General features: G+C 44.1%; 1 protein-coding gene across 1 annotated transcript in view; it reads left to right on the plus strand.

Moving 5' to 3' along the window:
• LOC138261625 (SCO-spondin-like) overlaps window positions 1–16,684 on the plus strand; it is a 1,514,343-nt gene that overhangs the window by 36,614 nt on the left and 1,461,045 nt on the right. Inside the window, exon 7 of the mRNA XM_069210750.1 lies at window positions 4,979–5,081. Within this exon, the coding sequence (XP_069066851.1) occupies window positions 4,979–5,081 (103 nt within the window). The remainder of the gene's footprint in view (window positions 1–4,978; window positions 5,082–16,684) is intronic.

Below are 16,684 nucleotides of genomic sequence, written 5' to 3' on the forward strand. Positions count from 1 at the left end.
CCACAAATATGAATGATGATGTGATGCCTCAAGAACAGTGATGAAAACATGGTTGATCCACCCAGTACGGCACTTCTTTGTGAATAACTCTAATAGTACTATTATAATGGGCAGAGGTGGAACAAATTATGTGGCAGGGATGACTAAATTATGCAGCAAGAAAAGGCAAATTATGTGGCATAATGCAGCACAGTTTGTGTTAGTATTACACTATTTCTGGCATTTTTGCATGTTGCCATTTTACAGGCAACTGTTTCACCTCATTACTACCGCTTTGACACCTAAGTACAGAAATAAGCACCATAAAGATGACTAAGTCAATCTTATCGAAGGGCCTTCTACTGCACAGCAATATGTGTTGTTGTATTTTGAGTAACTTTTGAACGGTTTGAGCTAGAAGCAAAATCATGTTTTTGTTGAAATCTGTCCATTATGCAACAGTTGATGGAGTATGTTGTAAATGCAGTAAATACATTATTGTTCCGTTATGTTTTGTTGTTATGTGTATTTTTTAAAGCGCACTGCCACCCATTGGGATATCCTGGCAGGTGTGTCTGGCTAGCCTTACCTATGGTAGGTTGGTTAATTTTAAAGCCAAGTCCTCAGCGTCTTGCAGAATTCAAGAAGCGAGGATGAGGCTTTGGTGTGGAGTGGGAAGTAGTTCCACACATGAGGAACAATGTAAGAGAACACCCGTCCTCCTAATCTGGTTCTAGGTATGCGTGGAATGTGTGCGAGTAGGAGTCCTGTGGCTCAGAGGTGTCTGGGTAGTTGGTGGAAGGAAATGCATCTGTTCAGGTAGGGGGTCTCAGTTGTGTGGTGCCTTGAATGTGTGTCTGAGGAGTTTGAATTAAGCGCGTTTGTGTATTGGGTGCTAGTGCAGTTTCCCTGAGGTGTGGTGTAATGTGAGTTCTGCTTAGGACGTTTTGTGGAACACACCGCAGCTACAACATTGCATAATTCCTGCTGCCCTATTCTTCCTTCAAGTGAAAGATTTGATGTTGTTTGACTCTATCAAGTATGTCCCACTCATTCCTAACCGAGTACCGCTTCTCTGATCCTCTTTTGACACAGCATTATCACAGGACTGATGCACCACTTTTTTCTGTGCCCCCCCCACCGGCACCTAACGACACCATGGTTGCGCTGTATTTATAATAAAATGCACCATGGCGGTCGCTAGCACAATAGCATCAACATTTTTTACGCTCTTGTGGCGCTTTGCTACACTAGCGTCAAATATTTTGACGGCAGGGTAGCAAAGTGCAAGGAGCGCTATAGGTTTCTATGGGAGTGTCATTTTGAGCAGGCGTTACAATGACCCAAAAATAGCGCAGTGAAATCTGTTAAACTTCACTGCACCAATTTTGTGGGCCTCCTAGTGCCAGAACGCCCCGTGCATACATTATGCCCGGCGCAGGCACAATGTGGTGCAAGGGTTTACAAAGTGGCGCAATGCATGCATTGCATCACTTTGTGAATATGGTGTGGAGAAAAAGCAACTTTAGCGCCACCTTAGCATCAAAAACATGACGCTATGGTGGCGCAAAGGTGGCGCTAGGGGCTTTTAAATATGCCCCTTAGAGGGCACTAAGAAGGATTGGTTGAACATTCTGCTGAGGTCAATTTTCCATATTACATTTTTTCCATGTCAGTCAACTATTCTCCTCATAATCAATCAATCAATCAATCATAGTATTTATAAAGCGCGCTATGTACCTGTCAGGGTTTCGAGGCGCTGAGGGGGGAGGGGGGTGGGAGCGCTGCTGGTTTAGCGGTCGAAGAGCCAGGTCTTGAGGAGCCTTCTGAATGCGAGGAGGTCCTGGGTCTGGCGAAGGGATGTGGGGAGAGAGTTCCAGGTCTTGGCGGCGAGGAAGGAGAAGGATCTGCCGCCGGATGTCTTGCGCTGGATTCGGGGTACGATGGCGAGGGCGAGGTTGGCGGATCGGAGTTGACGTGTTGGGGTGTAGAAGTGGAGTCTGGTGTTGAGGTAGGAGGGTCCGGTGTTGTGAAGTGCCTTGTGAGCGTGGGTCAGGAGTTTGAAGGTGATCCTCTTGTCTACCGGGAGCCAGTGGAGTTCCTTTAGGTGAGGGGAGATGTGACTTCGGCGGGGTATGTTGAGGATCAGTCGGGCGGAGGCATTTTGGATACGTTGGAGGCGTTTGATGTCTTTGGTTGGGATGCCTGTGTAGAGTGCGTTGCCGTAGTCAAGTCTGCTGCTGACGAGGGCCTGGGTCACCGTCTTTCTGGTTTCTGTTGGAATCCACTTGAAGATTCTGCGGAGCATTCGGAGGGTGTTGAAACAGGAGGAGGAGACGGCGCTGACCTGTTTGGACATGGTGAGGGCGGAGTCCAGGATGAAGCCGAGGTTTCTTGCGTGGCTGGCAGGGGTGGGTGGGGGTCCGAGGACGGAGGGCCACCATGAGTCGTTCCAGGCCGAGGGAGTGCGTCCGAGGATGAGGACTTCCGTCTTGTCGGAGTTGAGTTTCAGGCGACTGTTGTTCATCCAATCGGCGATGGATTTTAGTCCCTCGTGGAGGTTTGTTTTGGCGGTGAGCGGGTCTTTGGTCAGGGAGAGGACGAGCTGGGTATCGTCGGCGTAGGAGATGATGCTGAGATGATGTTGGCGGGCCAGTTGAGCGAGGGGGGCCATGTAGACGTTGAACAACGTGGGGCTGAGGGAGGATCCTTGGGGGACGCCGCAGATGAGGTTGGTGGCTTTGGAGCGGAAAGGGGAGAGACGGACTCTCTGCGTTCTGTCGGAGAGGAAGGATGAGATCCAGTGGAGGGCTTTATCTTGGATGCCGGCTTCCTGGAGGCGGGTCAGTAGGGTGCGGTGGCAGACGGTGTCAAAAGCGGCTGATAGGTCGAGGAGGATGAGGGCTGAGGTTTCGCCGTTGTCCATTTGATGTCTGATGTCATCTGTGGCGGCGAGGAGGGCGGTCTCAGTGCTGTGGTTTCGTCTGAATCCGGATTGTGAGGGGTCCAGGATGGAATTGTCTTCGAGGAAGTGGGTGAGCTGAGTGTTGACGATCTTCTCGATGACTTTCGCTGGAAAAGGGAGGAGAGAGATCGGACGGAAGTTTTTGAGGTCGTTGGGGTCAGCCTTGGGTTTTTTGAGGAGGGGTTGGATTTCTGCGTGTTTCCAGCTGTCCGGGAAGGTGGCAGAAGTGAAGGAGAGGTTGATGATCTTGCGGAGTTCGGGGGCGATGGTGGCGTTGGCTGAGTTGAAAACATGATGGGGGCAGGGGTCCGTGGGGGAGCCTGAGTGGATGGTGTTCATGGTTGCTATGGTTTCTGCCTCGTCCACGTGGGTCCAGGCGGTGAGGCGGCAGTCGCGGGAGGAGACGTCGGGGGTGGGGTCTGGCGGTGGACCGGTGATGAAGCTGTCGTGGATGGTGGTGATTTTCTGGTGGAAGAAGGTGGAGAGGTCGTCGCAGAGTTTCTGGGAGGGCGGGATGTCGTTGGAGTTGGCTTTCGGATTGGAGAGTTCCTTCACGATGCCGAAGAGTTCTTTGCAGTAGTGGGCGTTGTTGTTGATGCGTTCGGTGAAGTGGGCGCGCTTGGCGGTGCGGATCCGTTGGTGGTGTTCGCGGTTGGCGTTTTTGAGGGCGGCGAGGTTGTCGGGTGTGCGTTCTTGGATCCATTTCTTTTTGAGTTTCTGGCAGTTGCTTTTGGAGGTGGTGAGATCGTCTGTGAACCAGGCTGGTTTTCTCTTTCCTTGGGTGGTTTCTTGAGAGGGGCAAGGGTGTTGGCGCAGTCGAGGATCCATTGATGGAGGTTGATGGCGGCTGTGCTCAGGTCGATTGCGTCGGGTGGAAGGTTGTTGACGAGGGTGCTGGTCAGTTGTTCTCGGGTGATTTTGCCCCAGCGGCGGTGGGGAGGTAGCTGGATGCGGTGTTGCTCTGTGGTTTTCCTATAGGTGAAATGGACACAGTGATGGTCAGTCCAGTGGAGTTCGGAGGTGTGGCTGAAGGAAATGTGGTTGCTAGAGGTGAAGAGGGGTTCAAGGGTGTGTCCGGCGATGTGGGTAGGTGTGTTGACTAGCTGGCGGAGACCGAGGTTGAGGAGGTTGGAGGTCAGTGACGCGGTGTTGACGTCGTTGGCATTTTCCAGATGGTAGTTCAGATCTCCCAGGAGCACTGCGATGTCCTGTAGGGTAAGATGACACCACAGACTGTAGTTCAATAGAGACATATCGGGTTTGGTAAAGCAGTTACAAAATGGAGGCTTCCAACACCAATAACCATTAATAGTTGACATAATGTTCTGTGGACATCTTCTTTTATCTGTGAGCGGGATCCTTGAGTTCTTAGTTTACTAGATTACAGCATTCCGCAGCGGAAAGCTCTGCACTGCAAAGCCAAGTCGATCTCAGATGCAGTGGTGTAACACAGGCCCATGCAACTGCTGTGGTGCAGTGGGCCCCCATTGCCTCAAGGGACCCCAACCCTTTAGGGGGGCCTCATTCATCCCAAGGCCAATGAATACCTGTGAGGTATCCGCATCTCTGCCCCTCTTATCACATTCTGCAGGGAGGGCCCATCACTTTGTGTTGCCACTGCTCAGATGCTGCAGCTCATTGCGTGATTTGAGGTGAGGTTTGAATATTACACCAAAAAGACAAGTGGGGAACAGCCCATGATATGGTGTAAAGAGGTAGTTTCCTCCAGTAAGGGGGAGAAATTTTGATTAAGGTAAGGTCCTGGATGAATAAAAGTGTTTATTTAATCAGTTTTTTTTCTTTTATATTGTGCTTTCTTAAATTCACATGGAATACAAAAAGTGATCGGTGGAATGATTAAATTAACCTCAACTACTAGTAAATTTCCATTGAGATCTATGGCCACAGTACCAGGCCGCTGTGGAATTGTTTTTCTTTGGTTGCTCATATTTGCACATCAGTTCGGCCACTCCACAAGAGATCCTAACTGGTGGTAAAGCGTTTGCATACATTACGTCTTTTCTTTCTTTACAGTCTCTCCGGATTTTGTTTGGTGTGGACCTCGTCTTGGCTGAAAACAGATCTGTTACGGTGAACGGGAAGCGTGTACCGGATGGGGAGCCCCACCTTCAGAACGGTAAGGGGTTGTCTTTGAGATACATACCATCTGAGGGCAATCCTTTCCTTCCACAGGTTCACGTTTACCTGTGACTGCTGAGAATATGGCTCTCTTATTGTACATTACAAAAAGAGATCCCCGTGTTATGCAATTTATTGCTTAGAATATTTCAGTCTGTATTCAGCCATACTATTTTTGTTCAACTATTAATTGATATCTTTTTGTATTCTGTGAAAAATGAAGTTGCAACTATTATATTTCACATACATTTAAACAATGAATGTGCTGTCAAACTTTGATAGTGTTAGACCTGACAGCCTTAGGGTGGTCATCCCTCAACTTTTTGCCTGCCTCCTTCCACTTTTCTGACACTGCTTTTGCTGGTTTTAGGACTCTGCTCACTTTGCCACTGCTAACCTGTGCTAAAGTGGATATTCTTTCTCCTTTAAACATAGTAACATTGTTTCATCCTCGGTTGGCATATCTGATTTACTTATAAATCCCTAGTAAAGTGCACTACATGTGCCCAGGGCCTTCAAATTAAATGCTACAAGTGGGCCTGCAGCACCGATTGTGCCACCCACATAAGTAGCCCCTTAACCATGTCTCAGGCCTGCCATTGCAAGGCCTGTGTGCAGTTTCACTACCACTTCGACTTGGCATTTAAAGGTACTTGCCAAGCCTTAAACTCCCCTTTTTCTACATATAAGTTAACCCCAAGGTAGGCCCTAGGTAACACATAGGGCAGGGTGCTAGGTAGGTAAAAGGCAGGACATGTACATATGTGTTTTATATGTCCTGGTATTGAAAAACTCCTAAATTAGTTTTCCATTACTGTGAGGCCTGTTCTTTTCATAGGCTAGCATTAGGAGTGCCCTCATATCATTTTTGAGTGGTTGATTCTGATCTGAAAGGGGTAATCAGGTCATATTTAGTATGGCCAGAATGGTAATAGAAAAACCTGCTTATTGTTGAGGTTGGATTTTATATTACTATTTTAGAAATGCCACTTTTAGAAAGTGAGCATTTCTCTGCACTTAAAAACCATCTGTGCCTTACAGCCTGTCTCCAATCAACATCTGGGCTGTGCTGGTTGACAGCTCCCTTTTGCATTTCACCCAGACAACCACAAACACAGGACACTCAGTCACACCTGCATTCATCTGCATATTGAATGGGTCTTCCTGGGCGGGAAGGGTGGAGGACCTGATACTTACATTACAAAGGCCAGTGGCCTGCCCTCACACAGTGGACTGCCAAACCCCCTACTGGGACCCTGGCAGACAGGACTGCGCTGAAAGGGGAAGTTGTGCACTTCAAACCACTCTTTGGCGTCTCCTCCACTTCAAAGGCATTTTGGGGTATAAAAACTGGGTCTCTGATCCCACCAACGTAGACACTTCTGGACCTGCACCCTGTCAAGAGGAACTGTCTGGCTGACCAAAGGACTCATCTGACTGCTTTGCTGAGAAGGACTTCTGCCCTGCTGGCCTCTGACTTTGCTGAGAAGGACTCCACCTTTCCCAAAAGTGCTCTCCAAGGGTTTGGATTGAGCTTGCCTCCTGTTTTCTGAAGTCTCAGGGCCAAAAAGACTTCACCTCTTCAAAGAAATTCCTTTTGCGTCGAAAATCGACACACCACCTACCGGAATCGACACGAAGCGTGCACTGCGACTGAGAAATCACCACACAGCAGACCGGAATGATGCAGCCCGACTTCCCGAGTGGAAATTCAACACAGCTCCTGCCTTGTGATGGAAAATTCAACACATCGTCTACCGGATCGACGCAGCGCTCGTGCCTCCTTCCAGCGTTTCAAGGATTTTTCCCTGAATCGTCCCTGGGCATCAAAATACCCCGCATCGCAGTGAGGAACCAAGACTGCGCACCAAAAAAACGACACAAACCCCTTGCAGCGTGGAAAGAAACTACGCATCATCTGTGCCACGTCGGAGAAATCAACATGCCACCGTATTTTTCCACGCATCTCCTCCTCTGAAGCCTCCGTGCGTCGTTGTTTTTGCGGCATACCAGGCACTGTGTGTAACAAAGAGACAACTGTTTATTTTCAAGGATTCAGACTCTTTTAAACATTCTAAAAGTGATATTTCAACTTTTGCTTATTGGATCTTTGTCGTTTTTACCTTATTCTATTCAGATAAATATTATCAGTTTTTCTAAACCTGTGTGGTGCATTTTTGTGGTGTTTTCACTGTGTTACTGTATGAGTTACTGCACAGATACTTTACACATTGCCTTCTAAGTTAAGCCTGACTGCTCAGTGCCAAGCTACCAGAGGGTTTGTACAGGATAAATTGGATTGTGTGTGACTTACCCTGACTAGAATTGTGGTCCCTACATGGACAAGGGTGTATACTTCTGACTACTAGAGGCCCCATTTCTAACAGATAGCTATTTGGCTTTAGTGTTATAAGCAGCCATATAAAATACAACAGTACACTCATATAGACAACTTAGAATTACAGGGAAAATAGGCAACTATATCTGTAGTTAATGGAGGACCACTCAACCATTTCTTTTCAACTCTACATGGTTTCATTTTGCAAATATCAGGACTTTCGTCTATGATTGATAGCATGGAGGCACTCAAAAGAGGAAATACCTCCAGTATTTTCCCATTTTTAAAAATAAAAACAGACAAATATATGGGTTTCTATCTGTAGCTCTTCTAAACATTGGGAGCATTTGTAAACAATTTAAGGGGTGGCCTGGCCTAAAAAAAGCGAAATTATAGCTGTCCCCACAGGTGCAGCTTTAGAAAGGCCACAGCATGATTATTTCAGTAAAATGTCAGGTTTACCTATTTACATGGTGAATGGGCAGGACCAGAGGCAGCCCCGTGCATCCTCAGCCACAGGCCTTTTAAAGAAGGCATAGGCATTTCACAAAATCTCCCAACTTCCCTCACCACAATCATTCTGCTTTTGGATTGGATGAAAATTGTACTTTATTTGTTTCAGTCCTTGGGCCATACAACATTAAAAGAGCTAATAAATCGGTTAAAACATTTAAAAATGGAGAACACACTAAGTCAGTAGTTCCCATAACTTTTTAAAACAACAATCCACTTTTTAGACCAACAAACGTTTGCGCACCACCAGCTTTATTGGACATGAAGTGGGGTGACGTTTGAATGGCATCGTGTGGTAGCTCATTGTCATTTACAGACTGCACATTTTCCATTGAAATGGCCACTGCTTTAATGATACATCTGTAAAGCACACAAATGGCAATGCATGGAACTTGGGTTTCTGTGAATATGTATCATTTGAGCATCACCAACTAAGGGGCAACCATGGTGTCATTAGATGGGGCAGGAGCGACGAAGGAAAAGTAGTGCATTGGGACTGATGCACCACTTTCTTATGCCCCTAAGTGTCTTGATTTGTTTTGATCCAATTACAAGGAAGTGCTTCCTTTTTGCTTTCCTAGCTGCTGGATGCATACAGTTCATTTACAGGTTTTCACATTTTATTGTGTACTGCAAAAAACAACATCCTACATTGACACATACTTCACATTAAAAACTCCTTTCACTTTGCAGTTACAGAAAGAAAAGCAAATACCAGTCCCCATGTTGAAAGAGTAAATCAGCCAGACATTAGACCTCTGTATTTCAATCACCGGCAAATGTGACAAGTTAAACTCAGAATTTAAACGCATCATTATTTATTTCTCTGACTTTCGCCACCCATCAAAAATTGGTTAACACCTAAGGTTTAGGAAACACAGCACTAGAAATTTCATATGTTCGTTAGAAGTCCCTGAAATACAAAATTAAAAAGTAGAAACAAAAGTTTATTTTGGTTATTGCTATTGACAAGAACAAGAATTGGATGAAAATCGTTTATTGTGATGATGTGTTCAGATGTCTGCCTATAAGACGATAGTGTCGGAGTTCTAGTATGCAGGACATGCAGAAGCAATGGGAGAATTTTGGAACCCTTGGCGAACCAGTTTCCTTATTAAAAATATGTTTTTGGCTTTTCATTATACTTTGACGGCACCTAGTGGTAATAAGTTAAAGCTGCTATCCTATCTCATAGTGTGGGGGCCGTAGACCTGATTACTTGCTCAAAACACAATGGACCTGATTATGAGTGGGTTGGTGTATTCTGACATGCGTCTAAACCTCTGTTTGGGATTACAGATTGGGAGGTGTTTATCGTACCGATCATTATCAGATGAGTTAAAAACCTCAACCTTTGTTAAGTTTCGGCAGTTCAAGCTTGCTGAAATTTAAGAGAAGAAATATGTACAGTATTTATTGTGCCATACCGATTTTGGTGCACTAAACAACATGTTATTCCCTGAAAACTTGTTATAGGTGCTATTTATTGCACCTGATAACGCACCCTGGGGTATTGTTATTTACGAGGTGCTATAACTGGGGCTTTGTTTCCCAACCTTCGCATAATCAGGCCCAAAGTAATGGTACATACTTTTACCTACCCAACACCAACAGGCCGTAGGGTAAAAAAGGGCAGAGAAGTTGTTGCAGTTGTCAAAAAACAGCTCATATTTGACAAACTTACACCGATACCAATCCCTATGGTGGATAACATTTTGATTAAATTAGATTCCCTCACCTCCCCCTTCTTATTTGTCCTCATGTATAGACCTCCGACTATATATGCAGCAATTCCCACAACTCTTGGTGGATTTGTTAGGCTCTTTGGCCATTGGTCATGCGAAAATCTTTTTTCTTGGAGATTTAAATTACTGGGTGAATGAAGACATCGGCAGCCAAACATCTATAGATTTAACTGACTCATTAAGCAGTCTTAACTTTGACCAACATGTGTTTGAATCCACACATATTAAAGGTCAACCTTGAGATCAGGTTGGCCTTCCAATTTAATGATATCCAACCTTACTGTCTCCCTTTGTATATGGTCGGACCATCACCTTATTAAGTTTACTTTAAAAGACTTTTCCGGGCCGAAATCCCCCACATGTCCAAGCACCCTTTTAAGAAATTGGAACTGTACAAATCTTAACTCACTTTGTGATACATTGCACATTCTCTACCCACAACTACTGAGAACCTGGTCGATCTCGAGGAGGCAATATTGGACTGGCTAACAGTTAACAGCAACAGCCATGCCCCTCTTCGCAAAACCAAACACATTTTACATCATGGAGCATCTAAATGGTTCTCGAATAAAGTCTACCATACATGAACTCGGGCAAGCAAAACGGAAATTGCAAAATTCCTATCTGCCTGGAAATAGAAAAGTCTTTGTTCAACGTTTAAAAACCTATAATAAACTAATTTTACAGGAAGAATCTACCTTTTTTTTCAAATAAAATTCTAAACTCTGAAATCAAAACTAACGTAATCTTTGAGACTGTTAGAGAACTATCCAATCTGGACAAAATAACCCTACCAATGGTTCCCACTCAAAATTTATATAATGCCCTGTACTCATTTTTATTGTTAAAATAAAGGTGATGAAAGACAGTATTCCCCCCTGTTCATTAACCACTGCAACTTCAGTGGAAGATAAAAAGTCCACAACACTCTGAGCTATCCCTGCCATTAGTAAAGATCTTCTTCTTGATCTAGTGGTTAAGTTACATTGGGTTCTCTGCATGATATCTGCCCCAACTGATTCAATTCCCGAGTTAGCTATCTCGCTTCTCAATCAATCCCTTAGGCAGGATAAGGTCCCTTACTCCTTTCAGGAGGCTGTTGTACTCCCCCTTCTAAAAAAACCCTGGTAGGACCCTGCTATTCTGAAAAAATATAAACTGATCTCACTGCTCCCCTATTTGGCAAAGCTATTAGACACTCAAGTTGCTCAGTATCTATGCTCCTTTTTGGAGGAGTCTAATTTTCAGACTGCCTTTTGTCCAGCTCACTTAACAGAAACAGTCATTCTTTCTGTAGTGGATGACATGAGGAAAGAAGCTGATAAAGGCATTACACAGGCACTGGTTCTATTGGATTTATTAGAAGCCTTTGACACGCCCACCAATGCTATTCTAATCAACCTTGTCAGGATGGCAGCCCTGCAGGCTACTGCCCTCGATTGGATGGAATCCTTTCTTAAGGATTGTTCTCAACCGGTCTGTCTTTTTTCCTTCTGGTCACCTCAGGTCCAATTAAATTGCAGAGTGCCTCAGTGATCCTCTCTATCCCCTCATTTTTTCAGTCTTTATATTCACTCACTGATACACTCTCTCCGGCAGCGGAAGGTGAAAATATTCAACTAGGCTGATGATATGCAGCTGAATTTACACAATTGTCCAAGAAAGAAAATGTTAATTCCCTCTATCTGGGACTCCATATTGGCCTAAACCACAGGCTGGCTGCAAACAGCACAAAATCAGGCAGCCCAGCTGGTTTTTCGTTAGCCTAGACACTACCTCACTAAGCCCCTGATGGAAAATCTACATTGACTCCCTGTAGCTCAGAGGACGATTTTGAAAATAGGCTGTATTATTTTTAAATCTCTTCATGAGAAAAGTCCAGCCTTAATGTCCTCTAGAATTCAGAGCTACACCTCCAATCGTCATCTTAGGATCAGCCTACTTGAAACTACTACCTGTTCCAAGAAGTGAAAGGAAGAGGGATGGTGGGGCTAGGTTCTCAATGATCACTCCCCACATTTGGAAAACTCTTCCTCCTGATATTATATCCACAGCCAACCATGTGGGTTTCGGGAAACACTGAAAGAATTGGGTGTTTAGACAAGCTTATGGATACATTTTGTTGCTAGTTGCATCCTCTACTACCTAAGCCCCAAGAGACTGTTTGGTGTACATGTGCTCTATAAATTCCTTATAACATAATAGTAAAGAAATTTGGCATTGGTTGTATATGATACTTTTTTCCTTCAATACATTTTTCATAAAATAAGCGACTCAATAAACTACTAACTCATTTGCCAATTTTGTTACCGGGATTGGATATAATAAGAAGGGCAGGCAATGTTCAACATGCTCTGACTGGGCAAGTTCAGATTACAGTCTTTTATACATAGGCTAATAATTTTCTATAGCTTTCCCATCACAACTGCTTCCTTTCGAACCTTTTCATAAATTCGCACAAGCCATCCATACAATATGCCGGGATGCTCTTTCACTTTTTGTGAGATCTATATTAGGATGTGCGTAACTTGAGTGATTTTCCCCAGCATAATTATGCAGAATTACCACAAAATGACATGGGAATATGAGTAATTGTGTGAGGAGTGTAATCCAGCATTTAGCTCAATTTTCTTAATGCAAAATGTACCCTTGCATCTAAAATGGACTTGAGGATGCATTTTTACTAATGCAATTGTCCTAAATGCATCAGAACACGAACCGCAGCAACCTCTCACTCTCCTAGTTATTTCTGTGCTCCTGGGCAGGATTTTTGTCCCAAATTACTCTTATTTATGCGAGTGAGCATAATCACATTAGTAATTTTGCGCACAATTGTAATACAGAATTACTGAAATGACTCAGAATCCTCCAGCATAATTAAAATTTCGCTCAATCTGTATATTATTTTTCTAGTCTTTGCAAACATTTTGTCTTTTTTTTTTTTTACTATTTTATTTCTATTATATCTACAAATATAGGTAGAGCCCAGATGTGACCGTTTTGGAAAAGATGTTCTGTACCACACTGCTTTGTGTAATTGAAGCTTGGTTAAAAAGGTTTCACTCTAAAAAAGCCGAAATAATTGGCTGCCCCTTTTCTTAAGTGCTTCTGCTATTTGAGAAGTTACTGTCATATGTGAGTGGTTATAAATGGGAGGCCAGTAATGTGGGTAAAGATGGGCAAAAGAAAAGGGTATAGGTTATTTTTGTAAAAGACGTGTAACTATTACTCCCGACTGTTCTCCACAATGTCGTAGGAAAATATTTTCAGCTGGTACTTACAAGGCTTCTGCATATTATTCAGTTGTGGTGAAAAACTGATTTTATAATAATTTTTGTTAATAAGAAAACAAACTAAGATTATGCACCATCATTCATGAGTGACTGCTACAGGCAAATAAAGCTTTTTAAAGCCTTATGAAATTTAGTAATACGGATATTTGAATACGGCTTCGTTGCTATGATGATGAAGTCTTTATATTCCATTAGAAACATGTAAAGACTTTCTTTGTTTTGAGAAGTGAGGTGCTTCCGACACATGGCTTCTGCGGCCACTTTCTGACATTTCAAGGTGAAAGATTTCCAGGGAGGGAAGTAGAATTTTTGAGTTTGTCACAGTAAGGGGCGTAGCTTGGTCAGTAAGATTAGGGGGGAGGGGTGAACTTCAAATTACCCTACATGCACAGTATACCTTGTGTACATACGTTACATGAAAAGCAGGGTATGGGAGTGTTTAAGGGGCAGTGTGTATTGTTAGGAGTACTTAGAACACAATAGTTTTCAAACTAACCAACATGTTTTAAGATCTTCAAAACAGAAACGAGAGAGCGAATGTATGTTTGTTTTTGTCGTTGTGTATGTAACACTCCCGGGTGAAAACCGTCAGGCACCTCACCATACCCCCCGAAAGCGCTTGTCCCCAACTATTTACTGCAGAATACATTTTTTAGGGGCGCTGGGCCCCTGGCCGCAGTTCTCTTAAAGGGGCTGTATGATTGTGAAGCTGAAAGTCTCCAGTGCACGACAAGGGGCAGCAGACACTGGGTGACTTGACCGGAGACACGCTATCTACATTGGGGTTGTGCAGGTATCAACTAGGACCCCACAAACGGTGTCTGAGGGTAAAGGAAAGCATAAGGGTAATAAACATTCTCACCCCAACATCTGGTATCCAGCTCAGGGTCTGTAATGAAACATCGAGGTCCTCCAACGGGACCAAGTTGCAGCTCTGAGCTCCTGTCGGTGTGTCATTCTCTCCTCGCGTATGATCCTCCCTGGGGAACCAGATGGAGGCGAATTGAGGGATGTTTTCATGACATAAAGAAAATAATATTTTCAATAGAGTCGAAGTCTCATATTTGACAGCAATGTTTAATGATTGATCGGCAGTCTAATACGGGCCATTTGCTAAAACATTTCCTCTGCTTAGTAAGGGTGGCGAGCGCCACGGGTCACTATGTCGGATCCTGAAGTCCAAATTCTTCGGGGGACAGGGTGGAAAGCAAGAACTTGGATTAAACGTGTTGCTCGATGATGTAAGAAGGACACATCCAAAGAGTCCAGGGACGATTGAGTGTTAGAATATCGATCATACAAATATTGATGAGCCAAAATATCATCGCCTTAATGTAATCAAACATTTTATTTTGCCTCGACTGGGGATAGTGAACTCGATGCAGAAACTTCAGCTGCACCAATAAAAAAAAAACACTCTGATTGCCAGCTCCTGGGGGTATTGTAAATCTGAGTCTTCCATATTCCCAAATCTGCTGCCCAACGCGACCCCAGCCTCTCCAGAGCCTCTCCAGATAACCCAAGGTACCCTTCACCATTGTGCCATAAGTCATAGAGACAGTGCTTAATTTGTAAATAAAAACGTGCTGGGGCCCAAAGCCCTCCTCTTAAACACGCGGCTGCTGCAATTAAATGTGTGAACACAACACTGATGCAGCTTAATCCTAAAGCCATCTCGGGCCTCTTCAATCCATTTACAGCCACTCATTGTCCCTTCAGCTCATTCTTGCAGCTTTCCGCTTTCTCCCATTGTGACGTTTTTCGTTTTTCTCTTCCTCCGTCCGCAGTAAATGCTCAAGAGGAAAAATAAGTGCTGTCGTCCTGCACCAGAAACCCAAGCACAGATTAAGCTCTGTTTAGAGATCACCATTCAAAGGAACATTTCCAACAATACCCTGTGCTCTAGAGCAGTGCCATATTGGGCCTATGACACATCCGTGAAAAGGACTTGCAGAGTAACATAAAATCACATGATTGTGTGTTTTTGTAACTATTACCCTTTGTAGCAATCAGAGGGGGGCACTTAGATAAGCCAAGGGGATTATTTCCAGTAACTTTTCTTCATCAGCTTTCTGTTTCTTGTTGGAATTTCTTAACCATTAGCCACAACTGGACAGTTAAATAATTACTCTTGTGAACCACTGGTCATTTCATCATGACGGTTTTCCAGTCACCATGATTTTGTGAGTTCCAGATCTCCAGCTCATCACTTTCTCTCTATTCAGTCTATTGCAACACATGGCACCAAACGTTCCAAGATCTCCCTTCTCACAGAACCTGAAACCAAACAAGAATCAACATCATGTATTTTAAGTCCGTCTTTCTCAGTCCGTCTTTCTCAGTTCTCTCTTGGCATGGTCAGAGGTTCTACATAGACTTTGCACCACATAAATGAAATCAGCAATGAAAATGACTTATGTATTATACCTTCAACATTGCTGCCTGTAGACTTATATCCATGTCTCCGAACTTAAGGAAGCAGGAAGTTATCACTCTAGGTCTGACCCCTGGCCAATGTGGAGGGACTGAGGTCCATGGAGCTCTCTCCACTGAGAAACATGTTAACAGAGACTTGGGTTGCAATATGTCCAGAATGAGTGATTCAATAAAATGTCCATCAGTTCATTCAGGCATACTCACTATATGAACATTGTTCCTACACAAGCTTCCATCCATATCCTTGGAATGCTCTGTGAGACGCTGAGTTTCATGTTCATCTTCTTGATGTCAATGGAGTGACCAATACAAATTTTTCCATTGTTGCCATGCTGTAAGAAATCTTTCATAACTCATCACACTAAGACTGAGTGTTTTGGTGTCTATCTTTTGCTCCATTATGGTGATCTATTATTTCACTAGCACATTTTTTCAAGGATAGATCAGAACCTCCTGTTAAATCCTCTACCACTGGGCCTGCTATGGACAGAGTTTTCTTAAGAAGGCATAATTTTTAGTCTGTTATGTTAAGTAGATTGGGAAGACTTCTCACAGTCCATGTTACCTTCATGCCTCCGCAGTTGCTCCATACACAAAGAGTCTATGTAATACACTGCTGAGGATCTAGCAATTGTCAGTGGTATGGATCACTAAGCCACATGTGAATGTGAGGATGGACAACAGTCTCTAATTGAATTTGTTCTAGGCCTCTCCCAGTGTAGAAGCTGCTGCAAAAGTCCTCCAATGCAGGCAATTCTAGTTGGTTACAAATATTCAAAGAGCTGTGGTGCTTGTCCTCCATTGGCACACCAGAGATCCTCCCTTCTCATCCAGTCCTTATTGAATCACTGTTGGTTACCTCTTAGCACTGGACCCCCTTAAGATAAGTGCCGCCTGCTGATGACATCTGTGGCCCTCACACTTGCATTTTTATCCTTTGCTCTAGTCACACTCCAGACTCATGGGTGTAGAAACACAATCATTTCAGCAAGGAAACTATGAGGGTGATCGATCAATGAGAGTCCTGGCTTCACCTCCTCTGTGGCTTATATTCTCTCCTTGCCCTCCCACATGGCCACAGGGTTGTTCTATTCTCTGCACTGCAAGTCCGAAATGGTATGAAATTGAGGCAGGAGCACTGTTTCAAAATTATCAAAGTTCCCAAGACCCAATCGACCTCAGGGCAAGCACATCCTTCTGGTCCCTATCGTATAGGGGTTGGTCACTTGTGTCATCCTAAAGCAGCAACAGACCCTGGTCGAATCAAAGGGAACTG

The sequence above is a fragment of the Pleurodeles waltl genome, chromosome 10, assembly GCF_031143425.1.
Source record: "Pleurodeles waltl isolate 20211129_DDA chromosome 10, aPleWal1.hap1.20221129, whole genome shotgun sequence".
Taxonomy (NCBI): Eukaryota; Metazoa; Chordata; class Amphibia; order Caudata; family Salamandridae; genus Pleurodeles; species Pleurodeles waltl.